The sequence below is a fragment of the Canis lupus genome, chromosome X (genome assembly GCF_003254725.2).
Source record: "Canis lupus dingo isolate Sandy chromosome X, ASM325472v2, whole genome shotgun sequence".
NCBI classification, from domain to species: Eukaryota; Metazoa; Chordata; class Mammalia; order Carnivora; family Canidae; genus Canis; species Canis lupus.
This window is the reverse complement of record NC_064281.1, coordinates 52,619,395-52,636,108: the sequence shown is the minus strand read 5'-3', so window position 1 is coordinate 52,636,108 and position 16,714 is coordinate 52,619,395. Positions and strand designations below refer to the sequence as shown.

General features: G+C 37.1%; 1 protein-coding gene across 5 annotated transcripts in view; it reads left to right on the top strand.

Moving 5' to 3' along the window:
- Positions 1–16,714, top strand: part of OPHN1 (oligophrenin 1) — a 519,936-nt gene that overhangs the window by 245,618 nt on the left and 257,604 nt on the right. For all 5 annotated transcript variants that reach the window (XM_025466070.3, XM_035711487.2, XM_035711488.2 and 2 more), the window contains 2 exons: positions 4,840–4,901; positions 10,018–10,089. In XM_025466070.3, coding sequence (XP_025321855.1) covers positions 4,840–4,901; positions 10,018–10,089 — 134 coding nt within the window. The remainder of the gene's footprint in view (positions 1–4,839; positions 4,902–10,017; positions 10,090–16,714) is intronic.

The following is a 16,714-nucleotide window of genomic DNA, read 5'->3' as shown; positions in this document are numbered from 1 at the left end:
ACTGCTATTCAACATAGTACTAGAAGTCCTAGCCTCAGCAATCAGGCAACAAAAAGAAATAAAAGGCATTCAAATGGGCAAAGAAGTCAAACTCTCCCTCTTCACAGATGACATGATACTGTATTATACAGGGAAAACCCAAAAGACTCCACCCCAATATTGCTAGGACTCATACAGCAATTTGGCAGTGTGGCAGGATACAAAATCAATGCCCAGAAATCAGTGGCATTTCTCTACACTAACAATGAGACTGAAGAAAGAGCAATGAAGGAGTCAATCCCATTTACAATGGCACCCAAAAGCATAAGATACCTATGAATAAACCTCACCAAAGAGGTAAAGTATCTATACCCTAAAAACTATAGAACACTTCTGAAAGAAATTGAGGCAGACACAAAGAGATGGAAAAATATTCCATGCTCATGGATTGGAAGAATTAATAGTGTGAAAATGTCCATGTTACCCAGGGCAATTTACACATTTAATGCAATCCCTATCAAAATACCATGGACTTTCTTCAGAGAGTTGGAATGAATAATCTTAAGATTTGTGTGGAATCAGAAAAGACCCCAAATAGCCAGGGAAATATTGAAAAAGAAAACCAGAGCCGGAGGCATCACAATGCTGGATTTCAGGTTGTACTACAAAGCTGTGGTCATCAAGACAGTGTGGTACTGGAACAAAAACAGACTCATAGATCAATGGAACAGAATAGAGAACCCAGAAATGGGTCCTCAACTCTATGGTCAACTATTATTTGACAAAGCAGGAAAGAGTATCCAGTAGAAAAAGGACAGTCTCTTTAATCAATGGTGCTTGGAAAATTGGACAGCCATGTTCAGACGAATGAAACTAGACCATTCTCTTACAGCATACAACAAAGATAAACTAAAAAATGGATGAAATATCTAAATGTGAGACAAGAACCCATTAATATCATATAGGCGAACACAGGCAACATCCTTTTCGTACTTGGCCACCGCAAGTTGTTGCAAGATACATGTATGAAGGCAAGGGAAACAAAAACATTGAGACTTAATCAAGATAAAAAGCTTCTGCACAGCAAAAGAAACAGTCAACGAAACTAAAAGACAGCCTTCTGAATGGGAGAAGATATTTGTAAATGACATATGAGATGAAGCGCTAGTTTCCAAGATCTATTAAGAACTTATTAAACTCAACAGCAAAGAAGCAAACAGTCCAATCATGAAATGGGCAAAAGGCATGAACAGAAACTTCACATGGAGGACATAGAGATGGCCAACAAGCATATGAGAAAATGCTCTGCATCACTTGCCATCAGGGAAATACAAATCAAAACCACAATGATATACCACCTCACACCAGTGAGAATGGTGAGAAGTAACAAGACAGGAAACAACAAATGTTGGATAGGATGTGGAGAAAGGGGAACCCTCTTGCAATGTTGGTGAGAATGTGAACTGGTACAGCCACTCTGGAAAACCTTGTGGAGGTTAAAAAGAGTTAAAAATAGAACTGTGTGGGGGTTAAATAGAGTTAAAAATAGAACTGCCCTATGATCCAGCAATTGCACTGTTGGGGATTTACCCCAATGATAGAGATGCAGTGAAACAGCAGGACACCTGCACCCCAATGTTTATAGCAGCAATAGCCACAATAGCCAAACTGTGGAAGGAGCCTCAGTGTCCATCGAAAGATGAATGGATAAAGAAGATGTGGTTTATGTATACAATGGAATATTACTCAGCCATTAGAAATGACAAATACCACTATTTGCTTCAATGTGGATGGAACTGGAGGGTATTTTGCTGCGTGAAGCAAGTCAATCGGAGAAGGACAAACATTATATGATCTCATTCATTTTGGGAATATAAAATATAGTGATAGGGATTAAAGGAGAAAGGAGAGAAAATGAGTGAGAAATATCAGTGAGGGTGACAAAACATGAGAGACACCTAACTCTGGGAAAGAACAAGGGGTGGTGGAAAGAGAGGCTGGCAGGGGTTTGGGGAGACTGTGTGATGGACACTGAGGGGGGCACTTGACAGGATCAGCTCTGGATTTTATGCTATATGTTGGCATATCGAATGCCAATAGAAAAACATACCAAAAAAAGTCTTTACCAGAAAATTTTGTAGTAAGGAGTGACATGGGTGAAGAGAACCAAAAGTTTTAAAAAACACAAAAAAAATAAATTATCTGCAAAAGAAAGAAAATGATTTCATTTCCAAGAGCATAATAACCAGAATAAGTAGGAATTGATTTAACCAAGGTGGTGAAAGATTATACTCTGAAAAGTATAAGACATTGATGAAAGAAGTTGAAGATGACACAAATAAATGGAAAGACATAGGTCTCTCAAATTGGCATAAATGATAATGTTAAAATGTCCATACTACCTAAGGCAATCTACAACTTGAATGCAATCCCTATTAAAATACCACCAGCATCTTCACACACTAGAACAAATATTCCTCACACTTTTATTAAACCACAAGAGACCTTGAATTGTCAAAGCAATCTTGAGAAGCAAGAACAAAGCTAAAGGCATCATGCTCCCTGATTTCAAATAATATTACAAAGATGTAGTAATCAAAACAGTATGGTACTGGCACAAAACAGGTATATAGGTCAGTGGAACAGAATAGTGAGACCAGAAATCAACTCAAACTTATCTGGTCAATTAATCTAACATGAAGGAGGTAAGAATATACAGTAGAGAAAAGGTAGTCTCTTCAGTAACTGGTTCTGGGAAAGCTAGATATTCACATATAAAATAATGTTAGTAGATTCCAATCTTATACTATTCACAAAAGTTAACCTGAAATGGATTATACTTAAATGTAAGACCTGAAACCGTAAAATTCTAGAAGAAATCTCAGAGAAAAAGCTTCTTGATAGAGCCTTGGCAATTTTTTTGATATGAGAAACATAAAAATCAATAAGAAGGACTGCATCAAACTAAAATTCTTCTGCACATCCAAAGAAACAATCAACAAAAAGGTAGGGGTGGGCAGCCCAGGTGGCTCAGCATTTTAGCGCCACTTTCAGCCCAGGGTGTGATCCTGGAGACCCAGGATGGAGTCCTGCGTTGGGCTTCCTGCATGGAGCCTGCTTCTCCCTCTGCCTGTGTTGCTGCCTCTCTTTCTCTCTGTGTCTCTCATGAATAGATTAGTAAAATCTAAAACAAAACAAAACAAAACAAAACAAACAAACAAACAAACAAAAAAACGGCAGGGGTCCCTGGGTTGTTCAGTCAGCTAAGTGTCTGCTGTAGACTCAGGTTATGATCCCAGAATCCTGGGATTGAGTCCTGTGTAGGGTTCCCTGCTCTGGGGAGAATCTACTTCTCCCTCTCCCTCTGCCCCTCCCCGCTGATTGTTCTCTCTCTGTCTCTCTGTGTCTGTCTCTCTCTGTCTCTCTCTCTCTCAAACGAATTAAATCTTTAAAAAATGAAAAGGCAACCTATGGAATAGGAGATAATATTTGCAATTTGTATATCTGATAAGGGGTCAATAGCCAAAACATACAAATAACTACAACAACTCAATAGCACTACAAACAAAGAACCCAAATAATTCAATTAAAATGGGCAAGAGGGCAGCCCGGGTGGCTCAGCGGTTTAGCGCCGCCTGCAGCCCAGGGCGTGATCCTGGAGACCCTGGATCGAGTCCCGCGTCAGACTCCCTGAATGAAGCCTGCTTCTCCCTCTGCCTGTGCCTCTGCCTCTCTCTCTCTCTCTGCATCTCTACGAATAAATAAATAAAATCTTTAAAAAAATAAAATAAAATGGGCAAGAGACTTGAATTGACGTTGCTCCAAAGAAGATATTAAAATAGCCAATAGGTACATGAAACTCGCTTAATATCACTAATCATAAGGGAAATGCAATTAAAACCACAGTGAGATATTCCCTCACTTAGAATGGCTTTCATCAAAAAGACAAGAGATGGTAAATGTTGGCAAAGATATGGATAAATAGGAATCTGTTGGTAGGAATGTAAATTAGTGCAGCTACTGTGGATAATAGAATGGAGGTCCCTCAAAAAATTTGGAATAGAATTACCTTATGATCCAGCAATTCCACATCTTGGTATATATCCAAAGGAAATTAAATTATTATGTTGAAGAGACATTGGCATTCCTGTGTTCAATGCAGCATTATCTACAATAGCCAAGACGTGGAAACAACTTGTTTGTATGTGTGTGTGTGTATATATGTATATATATATATAATACACACATACACTGGAACTATTCAGTCATAAAATAGATGGATATTCTGCCATTTGTGACAACATGAATGGATCTTTATGGTATTATGCTAAGTGAAATAAATCAAAGAGAAAAAGAAATAATGTATGATTTCATTTATATGTGGAACCTTAAAAACAAACTCATAGTAAAAGAAATCATTTTTGTCGTTGCCAGAGGTGGTGGTTGGAGTTATTGAATGAAGGTAATGAAAAGGTACAAACTTACATTCATAAGATAAATAAGAACTGAGTATGTAATGTACAATATAATGACTAATTAGCATGACTATGTGGTATATTTGAAAGTTGCCAAGAGAGTAGTTCCTGTCCTTAAACTTACATAGTGTTGTATGTCAATTATATCTCAATAAAACTGAAGGGAAAAAAAATCTTTTGGATAGTGGAATTGCAAAAAAACAAACAAACAAAAGCATTCAACAGTACTGAACACATTCTCCTCTTGGCCTTAGGTTTGATGCCTTCCTCTAGTTTCCAGTCCGGTTTGGAGCACTGGTCCCTAACTTATATCACTCAGATCTCTGCCCACTTCCCTATCAAGTACTGTGGTTAATTTGGTTTATTTTTTATTCTGTCCTTCTAGCTGAATCCTTCAAGGAATTTGCCGAATTGCTCAACGAAGTAGAAAATGAGAGGATGATGATGGTAGGTAACTAATACTGGGCCTTGAATTGATATCTTGCCTGATAGTGGGGATTTTTCTGTCCTCATTCATTGTATTCATACTGTTGTTTCAGTTTCTGTCTCATGGCTGTTTAGAACAGTAAAGATATTTAGGAAATAGATCTGGTTATTCTATCTCAAGCTTTTACCCCAGGAGTTGAGCATTAGGTAGAGAGAAATTAGTGTGGAAATCACATTCCTGTTCATATCAGCAAGAAGGGGTTTCAAAGGACATTAAACCAGGCTATTGAACATGTAGAAATAAATTATGGCCCATAGTGTTCTTAAATTATTCATTTATCTCTTTCTCTGCTTATAGAAGTAATAATATAGACTTTATGTATATTTGACATATAATTGTTTTATTTAAACCAGTATGGAGACTTTTCCTTACATTTATAGTATATTTCTTAATAGACTTATTTTTTAGAGAAGTTTTAGTTTTACAAAAACACTGAGTAGAAAGTACAGAGAGATTTCAGATAACCCCTTTTTTCTGTTTTGATTACTGTAGGTTTGTAGTAAGACTTAATATTAGGTATGAACTTTCGAATCAATTTGTCAATATCCACAAAATAAATTGCTGAGATTTTAATCAGGATTACATTGCATCTATAGAACAAGTTGGGATAAATTGACATCCTAAAAATATTGTCTTCTTATTTATGAACATGGATTATCTCTCCATTTATTTAACCGTTTAATTTCTTTCATCAGTTTTGTAGTTTCCTCACATAAATCTTGTACATATTTCATTATATATATTCCTAAGTATTTTATTTTTTTGGTGTAGACTCTAGCAGCTTAAAAAATAATCTTTTTGTATAGTCCCTACACCTGCAGCACCAGTGTCACCTGGGAAATTGCTAGAAATGCAGGTCCTTAGCCCCATGCCAGACATATTTGGACATAAAGGTAGAAGCACCTAAGTTGATCAATATTTATTTTTCCTAGGAGTGTGAGGGTAATTTTGGAACTTTGTAGAGGGCAGTGAGAGGTGCACCATCCTTTTCTTGATAGGATGACTTCCTGTGAGCAGTTCAGTTTTGTTAAGCCTATTTATTCAGTAGCCAGGGTTCTTTAATCTGTCATTACTCATCCTTTTCAACAGTGTGGTACTGGCTTCTCAGAATATTGCTACCATTTCATCTAGACTCCTAGAGAAGTGGGATTGGAAGCAGGTCTTGGAGGTAGGGGAAGTATTCTTAGGTTCTCATAATGGCAATGCCACTGATTGTTGATTTCAAATAAATCATGGTATTTTGCTGTTTCTCTTTTTTCATATTTATAATGAGGAAAATAATCCTCCCCTCCCAAGGTTGTTGTAAGAACTCCAAATGATATAATTAATATGAAAGTGTTCTATAAATAACAACAACAACAAAAGACACTGAGTGTTATTATCTTTTGTTACCCCCAAGATCCTGCTTATGGAAATTTGACTTGGAAATTTTCTTAGTTTAAGAGACTTACTTCTAAGGCTATTAAGGAGAGAACATTATGGGTAGTTTCTCTGGAGTCTGGTAGATGCCCCCCCCCCAAGCTAATCTATACTGTACTAAATGTTTTCTTCTGCCTGAAGAGTTTGTGGACTACTGCCAATGTTGATCTCAAAGGCATTCAACTCCCTTTTATTCACATACCACTAGAAAGCTCAGCTGTGTATCTCTTGAGCCCTAGTTGTTACTTGATCTCTTTTATTTACCTGATTACAAAGCTCTGAAATATTAAAGTAGGACTCATCTTTTGAGATATTGTTTTCCCCACACTTCTTGCTGGCTCTTTTCCACAGGACTGACTCATTTTCTTCTTTCGCTATGTTGTACCCTTTTGTCCCCACAACTCTTCAATCATGTATTATTGAGTGTTTGCTCCCCATTTCCCATTTAACTCTAGGAATGCTGTGAAGGTTAGGCTCAAGGAAAGCCTTTCAAAACATCCCAGGAATTCATAGCTTGACTGAACCTCTCCCTTTTCCTATAACTGTGGTAAAAGGACTTCTTACTCCAATATAGATAATCTGGGAGGTCCTAAACAGCTTTTTATCTTTTATATAAGAGGAGGCCAAAAGAAGCTTTAGGACAGGAAGGAAGTTCACAGATCTAGCTTATGATCATTGCAAATGTCTAGTCATTCTTGTAAGTGAAATTAAATTGTGGAAGGAATTATGGAGGGAATAATTGAGGGGGAACGTTCCAACTGTGATGTTCTTAGATAGTACCCTGTGGGATATTGTATTACCTCAGATCTGGCCTTGAAAAGTCTGGATAACAGACTTCCTATATGATTAAGGCTTGCCTTGCCTAGGTGCCTTTCTGACTCTGAAGCAGACCCTATTAGCAATGTGCAAGGTCTGTCTCTGAAGACTGCAAAGAATGACCTAAAGAGATCCATACTATTTCAAGCAGTATATTCTCAATGGCTTCTTTTGATAATTAGTTAACTATCAAAGATGCGTGAGCAAACCTACACTGCTGGATTGAGTACCATCTCTAATCCGCTAAATACCCTATCTAGTGTTAATTGGGATCCATGCAGTAGGAACCTGGTTAGCTAAACTCATTAATGTGTTTAGAATGTCACTTATTATGCTGGGGATTCTACACTGAGATAGCAGGTAGGAACTTTACTCTTAGAGAGCTTATGAAATGGATTCAGTGATCAGAAGGGGGAATAAAGATCATGTTTAATTAAAAGGGCTTTTTTGAGTAGTTGCTAGACTTGTAAGGAATTTAAGCATAAAACAAAATGAAGAAAGAAGAGTCAAGCTTCAGTGAGATCTTTTCTCTAGCTCTGTGTTCTGGCAGAAAGTAGTATAATAACCACTGAATATCCAAGAGAAGAAATGGCTCAGAGTATATATTTGTGTTGTAGGAGACTGGGAGCAATATTGCCAATATGATCAAGGGAAAACCATGGCCTCTAATTTCAGTGAATCATGTACTAGTTTTCTAGACAGAGACAGGGCCAAACATTCAAAAAGCAGTGGCCTTATGGACTCTGTGTGAGAAGTTGCTGGCACACCTGATTATATAAGAAAATCCACTTTGGAACGTAAAAGCTGGCAACTGTGCCATCCTTGGGTTGCCTGTGTATGCAAGGGCTCAGCTGAATCTCCATATAGAGGTTTGACACGCACTACTCTCCTTTGAAATGGCATGCTCACTTATTTAAAGGCAAACTCTTCAATGTGTTCCAGGTAACCTTTTTTTGTGTGTTACCTTTGTGAAAGTGGAAATAGTTTTTCTAATTATCTATTGCTGCCTAACAACCTACTCCAAAATATAGTGGCTTAAACTAAAACGATTTAATTTTATCTCATTATGTCATGGGTCAGGAATTTGGGGAGGAGTCAGCTGGATGATTCTTCTGCTTCATGTGGTAGTAGTATTCACCTGGGAGGTGAGTTGATGTGGAGAGTCCAAAGCAGCTTTGCTCACCTATCAGGCACCTCTATGGAATGGCTGGAAGGCTGGGCTCAGCTGGACTTGACCAGAATGTATATATTTAGCCTCTCTAGGTTGGTAGTCTCAGGGTAGTCCAACTTCTTATAGAGTGGCTTAGGCATCCCCAGGGGGAGTGTTCCAAGAGAACCAGGTTGAAGTTGCTGGCCTTTTATAACATAGTCTGAGAAGTCACATAGTATCATTTCTATAATATTCTATGTTCAAAGAAGTAATAAACCCACTCATATTAAAGGCAGAGGGGACAGAGACCTCACCTCTCAATGGCGGGAGTGTCAGTGAATTTATGGCCATGTTTTAAAATTTCCACAAAAGGAGAGAAGAAAAATAACTCTATACTAGAACTATGACACTAATGACATAATTTGTTTCTAGGTAGGTACACCAAGTTGATATCGCATAATTCACAGTCCATAGAACTGTAGAGTCTGTTGGGCAAGAGAGATGGGCTAGTACTTTTAATAGAATTATTGTTTTCCATCAAGGAGAATCACTGGTGTCCTTATTTTGGATACTAGGGCTTCTGATAGTTTTGGTTGGATAAGAGTTTGGTCATTTAGTTTTACTCTGGATCACGTCTGGACACAAAACAGGAGACCCAAATTGCCTGCAGGACACAGATAAAAAATATGTACTAATGCCCCAACTTGCCGTGGTAGTTTAAAAACTGATTCTTAATCTGGAGAATACAGGACTTGTCAAAACTAGCTTTCTACTCTTTTTTCTACTTTTGTTATGAAGATCTATCTTGTCTTACTGACACTTTATGTCTCATTTGACAAGGAAGGCAGTTCTTTATTTCCCTGTCTTATATCAAAATTAATGCAACAGATCCTAAAATCTAGCCCTTTAGACGTATTCTCTTAGTTCTTCCATTACTATACAGCTGATTCACACCACTGAAGAAAACAAACCCCACTTATTGCTTTGGACAGGTGTAATCTTTCAAGAGGTTTATATGAACACAAGCTTTATATATTTCTGAGCAAGGGGTCAAGTTTGCAAATAGTGTTTTTATATATCTAGAACCATAACAATGTCAATATTTTTCATTCTTGGGCAGGCTGTTTTTATCAGCTTCAGAGCAAATGTAGGTAATTTGAAGGCTTGATTCAGTGTTCTCTGTGATGCTGCAATATACTCTAAGTTCTGAAGAAAATGTTTTGATTTTATGACACACCCTGGCAGGACTGGACACAATTTATCCTGGAATTTATCCTGATGCCATTACTGCTAACTCATTTGCCTCTCATAAAATGGTTTGCACTTGGCACAATTGGTATTTTCATTCATTTTCCATTCTTTTTTTCTTTTCCACATATACTTCAGCCCCCCTGTATCTGTTTCTGGACATAACTATAGATATTTATCAATTAGAAACTCAGATCAGACTACCAGTAAGTTACAAAGAAATGCCCCTAATGTTCCTTCTCTCATTTCCTCTCAAAACATTTGATCTTAAGAGACCAATATGGGAAAAAAAGACAGTAACAACAATGAAAAAAACAACGCAAATCAATTTACATTTTGCAGGTTGATATATTACAGGGTAATGCCTTAGTAACAAGGAAACTTGAATCTGATCCTTTCTAATCTGAAAGTTGTTTTGTGTGTTCTTTCTTTTTTTTTCCTAGGTACACAATGCTAGTGATTTGCTGATTAAACCCCTGGAAAATTTTCGGAAGGAGCAAATAGGCTTCACCAAGGTACATTTTCTTCAACTATATATTTTTTAATAGCAGTTGAGTAGTTTGGGCTACCACTCTTCACTCTTCAGGGGTGAGGAGGATTCATATATATAAGAAAATTCATTTTAAACAGTAAGAAAATCTGCAATTGGCTCCTAGCTGTGTTTCCAACTAGCCATGCAACTGTGGATAAGTCTCTTCTCTTTTTGGAGCTTCACTTTCTCCATCTGGAAAATGAGCTTGATAATAATAGGCATTATTCAAAGGGTACTTATTATATGCTTGCCAAACACTGGGCTACTTGCTTTACATTCATTCTCTAATCACAACAATTGTGTGAGGTTCTAATATTACCTACATCTTACAATGAGGCAGCTGAGGTTTGGGAAAGATAAAAAACCTGACCAAAGTTAAATTGACAATAGTCAGGATTTAGTCTTTAGGGTTTTTTTTTAGCTTCAAGTCCCACATTCTTTCCATTAAGCCATACTATGTAGATATTTGCTGTCCAATATGGTAGCCCATAGCTGTATAAATAAAATAAAATTAACAATGCAATTCCTTATTCATACTAGTTAGATTTCAAGTGCTTGGTACCCACATGTCATTAGTAGTTACTGTGTTGGATTGCACAGACATAGAACATTTCCATCATTGTAGAAATTTCTACTGGACAGCACTGTGCCAGATAATCTCAGATTATTTCTAGCTTGAAAACCCATGGATCTGATTTCTCATTGTCTCATAAAGAGGTATGAAAAATTGTCAGATTTATTATTTTCAGCTAGGTATATACCTATTTTGTGAATTCCAATATGTATGAACATGTAACCTAGATGGTCTTCAAGAACTAAATGTAGCATCTTGACCAAGCATCTGAACCTAAAAAGGACTAAGAACATACCATCTGGTTATTATCTGGAATGTTGTGACAAGAATTTTGGATTAAAGATAGCAAGTTCAGAGAGGAAAGAAGAGACTAGTGGATATCGCTGCTGGATAACATCAGTCAGTTTGACTTGGGCATTATTTGAGTGACTGACATTCAGGTTAAATAACTTATCTGGATAGCACAGCAATTCTGGATTCCACTTGGTATATCTGCAATCTCGTTAACATAAGTACTTAATTGTGAAATTATATAATTGAAGGAGAGAAGAACCTTTAAAATCACAAATGTGTTATGAAAATAGTTAAGTAAGATGACAGTTGTTATGTAACAGTGAATAAATATTATGAAGAATGAAATGTGATGAAAATCATCACACTTAGTCTACTTTCACTCCTGGATGAGATTAGGAAAAAGGAATGTAAGAATATGCTGCAGTGGTTGACCTTATGTCATCTGAAGGAAAGGAAACAAATTTCTACTGTATATTCCCTATGTCCCAGGCCTGTGCTGAAGATTTTATGTATGTTGTCTTCCTTAATTCCTACAGCAAACTTATAAGGTGGGATGTGTAATACCCATTAGCTCAATGAAGAAACTGAGACACAGAAAGGTTACATTTCTATATTCCTATCAGTCTTCCTTTCTTCTGCTTCTTTACAAGTAGGGTTAACTTGCACACCTAAAAGGAGAGTGACCAACTCTTAGTGTGAGTGCTATTTTCAAGAAACTATCTAGAATTATCTTAGTAGTAAAATTTAGGATAATGGAAAGAGCAGTGAACTAAGGATGAGAAAATACAGCTTCTGGTCTACCCCTGTGTGTTTTCAAATTATTACATCTCAGTTCATGCACTTCTCAATACTTGTTCTATGAAAATGGACAGAATTCATTTAGGTATCTCTTCTTTCCAATGATGAATCTGTTAAACTTCTCAGTATAAAGGGTACTAGAGGGATGTTGTAGAGAGAAGGGTCTCTCCTAAAGTTTCCAACTACTGCAAAGTGGAGGTCAATAGAGAGGGAGTGAGCTATATGTTGGGGCTCTGACCCAGCCACACATCCAGAATACATGGACTCTCAGTGCCTTTGAAGCCTCTGCCTGGCTTGGTGATAACTTATCTGCAGGTCTCCCGATTTACGTCTTTCCCTGAAGGCCTCCCCAATCATGCTGTCCCCCAGCTCCACTCTGTAGGCCCTGCACCTATCCTACCTGCTTACTGAAGGTTTATAACAGAGCTGCTGCTCCCTGTTTCCTCTGCTAGCCCCCAAACAGCCTGCTTGCTCCCTAGAAGTTTCCTACTGAGGCAGCTTAATCCTGCAAGGCTTATAAGCAACCTAAAATGTTCCCATTCTCTCTGTATTCCTACTCCACTGGTTGTTAATTGCTCACCACCTGCACTCTGGAGAATTTCCTCCTGCTTACCTAGTGACTCTAGGCCACCATGCCAAACCAATTTACGCTAACTTCTCTGCTTAAATTATACCTTTTCCAATGAATTTGGAGCCCCTTCCAAATTTGCCCTTCCTTGGGTGCCTTCCCTCAGCCTCAGGGTACTGTAAAGAGTTTCCTTACGTATTATAGTTAATATTTTTAGTTTAATAAGCTTGTTGTTTAATAATTCTATATAGTGGATTTTATCTTTTGGTTGGGCCCAGACTAATAAGCCCAGCACTGCTGCTAGTTGTCTCTGTGACTTACCTGGTAGTGGTATATGCTTTACTAGGCCCTTACAAATATAGATATATGTTCTCATTTGAAGCTTGTATAGTAGAACTTACCCCATTTTTACAGATGATGACACTAAGGTTCATTGAGGTGTAGTGTCTAAAGTCACTCAACCAGGAAGTGACAGAGCTTGGATTTTAATTCATTTCTCTTGATTGTAAGTATGAGGCTAATTTCTCCTTATGAGAGATAACACTTCTCTCTGGGCCTCAGTTTTCTCATGGAAACTGAGAAAACAATGGACAAATAATTATTCTGTGTGAGATTCTAAGGGCAATTAAATGTGTACCTATTCAGTAGTAGAAACTGAGTAGTCAGAATTTACTGTGCTATAAATGTAAAATATGTGCTAGATTTTGAAGATAGTGTGAAAAAATGTAAAATATCTCATTAATATTTTATATTGATCACATGTTGAAATGGTACTGTTTCGTATATACTGGATGAAATAAAATATATTAAAACTAATTTCACCTGTTTCTTTTTCCTTTTCTTAATATGATTACTAGAAAGGTAAAAATTATAGATATGGCTTGCATTAAATTTCTATTTGGTAGCACCGAACTAGACAAAGTAATTACAGTTGAAATATTTATTTAAAAACTAGAAATTTATACTCCTGGATTTCTTTTATCCATTTTACTCATCCCCCTAACCAGCTCCCCTCTGGCAACCAATAATAGTTTGTTCTTTGTATTTAAGTCTCTCTTTTGGTTGGTTGCTTGGTTTCTTTGTTTGATCATTTGCTCTTTATTTGTTTTGTTTTTTTGTTTTCTGGGTTTTTTTTTAAAGATTTTATTTATTCATGAGAAACACACATAGAGAGGCAGAGACATAATCAGAGGGATAAGCAGGCTCCTTGCAGGGAGCCCGATGCAGAACTCAATCCCAGAACCCCGGGATCACGCCCTGAGCTGAAGGCATATGCTCAGCCAGTGAGCCACCCAGGCGTCCCTGTTTTGTTTTTTAGATTGCACATATAAGTGAAATTGTATGATATTGTCTTTGACTGACTTATTGCACTTAGCATAATACTCTCTATGTCCATCCATGGTGTCACAAATGGCAAGATCTCATTCTTTCTTATTGCTAAGTAACATGTATCATATCTTATTTACCCATTCATTTAGCAAAGAACAGTTGGGTTGCTTTCATATCTTGGTTATTATTAATAATGCTACTGTAAACATAGTGGTGCATATATCTTCTTGAATTAGTGCTTTTTCCTTTGGGTAAACACCCAGCAGTGAGATACCTGGATCATATGGTATTTCTATTTTTGATTTTTTGATGAACCTCCATACTGTTTTACAGTGGCTATACTAGCCTGCATTCCCAGCAACAGTGCAAGAGAGTTCCCCTTTCTTTCTCTGCATCCTTGCCAACACCTGTTGTTTCTTGTCTTGCTGATTTTACCCATCTGACAAGTGTGAAGTGGTATCTCATCATGGTTTTTATTTGTATGTCCCTGATGCTAAGTGATGTTGAGCATCTTTTGATGTGACTATTGGCCATCTTTATGTCTTCTTTGGAAAAATATCTCCTCAGGTCCTCTGTCCATTTTTTAATTGGATATTTGTTTGTTGATATTGAGTTGTACAAGTTCTGCATATATTTTGAATACTAACTCCTTATCAGATATACCCTTTGTACATATCTTCTCCCATTCAGTTGGTTGCCTTTTCATTTTGTTGATAGTTTCCTTTGCTGTGCAAAGTTTATTTTGATATAGTCCCAATAGTTTAACTTTGCTTTTGTTTCCCTTGCCCAAGGTGACACATGGAGAAAAATGTTGCTATAGATGATGTCAAAGAGGTTACTGCCTATGTTGACTTCTAGGAGGTTTTTAGTTTCAGGCCTCATATTTAGTTCCAAGTAATTACTTTTGGTAGGGAGCTTCTACCACTTCATGAATTCTCTGGATTAAAAATCAACAGTAAGGCAGCATTTGAAGAAAGTTCATATACATATAGATATAGAATTAATTAAATTAGTTAACTTATATAAAATTATTTGAATAGCACCTGGCATGTAATACATGTTAGTATTTTCTGTTGTTGTTATCATCCTCCTCATCCCTATCCCCCTCACCATTATCATTGTTATTGGCAGCAAAATAGAATAGAACACTCTCCATGAAATTGTCCAGTTCGTGATGATCTTACTCTGATTAAAAAATCACAAGAAGAGAAGTTAATGAGTGAGGCAGGAAAAGAAAGATAGGGGCAATGAATGTTTTCCACATAACTACTGGTATATGTAGAGGTTTCATGTCACTAGATCTCCAGATTTGTGTCTCTGGCTCTGCGGCATGTGGGAGATGCCTTTTTGTCATAGAAAGTCTAAGAAAAAAAGGAGGAGGCAAATAATAGAGAGTGCTGGGAACTAAGACGGGACATATTTGGAATAAACTCATATTATTGTTCAAAGAGGATTAACCTCTTGAAATGATGCTGATGATACTACCTCTTGAAATAATGTTTTATGTGAAATCTGTGGAAAGGTGATAGGGCATGCATGGAGGGAAATGATATGTAATAAATCAAATGATACTCTTCATCTGTGGCTCTTGTAATAGATTTCGAGCTATTGGTTAGGATTTTGTTGGGTAGTGCAAATTACTCTGTTTGCAAAGTCCATTTGCAGGCCAGTGAACGCTGTTGTCAGTTCAACTTGGCTGATTGAATTCTAGTGGACAGGCTTTTTCAATAATCAGAATCTCAAAACACCATTTTATAACTGAGACATTTCACAAAGACAATAGTTTCTCTATTTGATTAGCCATTCTGTGATGCCTTGGGCACTAGCTTTTGCTATACAATAGCTTCTAAATGCCTCGATGGTTGGCTTCCCAAACATGGAATCATGGGCCAGATGATTTCACAGGTATCATCTCCATCAGAGGATTTTTTTTTCCCCAGGGGAAACTCTGCTGGTATGGCTCCTAACTCCCTACCTACTGGGGAGACCCCTAGATGATACACAGGTATCATCTCCATCAGAAGATTTTCTCATATTTTTTGGATCTTGTCAGAATTGCCCACAGTATTATGTTTTCAGTTCTTTTTCAAGGATGCTCTTGCCAAACTTCTGATACAGCAGTTTCTCTTGGATCTGTTTTATATAGTGAACTTTTGGGGCAATATTTTTTTTGAGAATAGGATTCTCTTGGCTAAAAAGTTTGCAAACTACCTCTTTATGCTAAAACTTGATTGGTCTCCCTTTTCCAATTAAATAGGATATGTCTTCTAATCTCAGTATGACAGTTAGGATACTTAATTAGATGGATGTGTTTTCTTCAAATTTTAGTGTGTAATTTCCAATGTAATCAAACTAATCCCATTTTACAACCCTTAAATTTTGAGAAAAAAGTATTTTTTTCCACTGTGAAAATTGAACTTACATACAACACACACACATGCACAATAATTTAAAATAAAATAATATAATAAGATCTATTAAAAACTCAATAGTCTTCATTCTTTCCCTACTCCTCAAAGTTATACAATTTTAACCATTTGTATTCTTTTGGTGGTTATTTTCATATTGTAAAAATATATGCTTTTGGGCTGCCTGGGTGGCTTAGTTATTCAATCATCTGCCTTCAGCTGGGGTCATGATCCCAGAACTCTAGGTCAGGCTCCCTGGTCGGTGGGAAGCCTGCTTCTTCAGCTCCTTCCCATTCGTACTCTCTCTTTCTCATAAATAAATAAATACATACATACATACATACATACCTTCAAAATATGCTTATATTGCTATTGCATTATCTACTTGAGAAATTATGTTTTGTCTCACTATAAATAGAGTAGATCATTGCTCACACCTCTCTCTTTCCCTCTTCTTCTGTTGCTGGGCAGACTGGGGAGATCCCCAGACCCTAAGGCCTCCTCCCAACCCATCTATCTCTGTGTTGTTGCCAGAGGCTCTTAGTTTTATCACAAGAAAGAATTCAAGAATGGACCAGACACTGTGGTTTAGTGGTACAAGTGGAAAAGTTATTAAGTTGATAGTATACTCTTGATA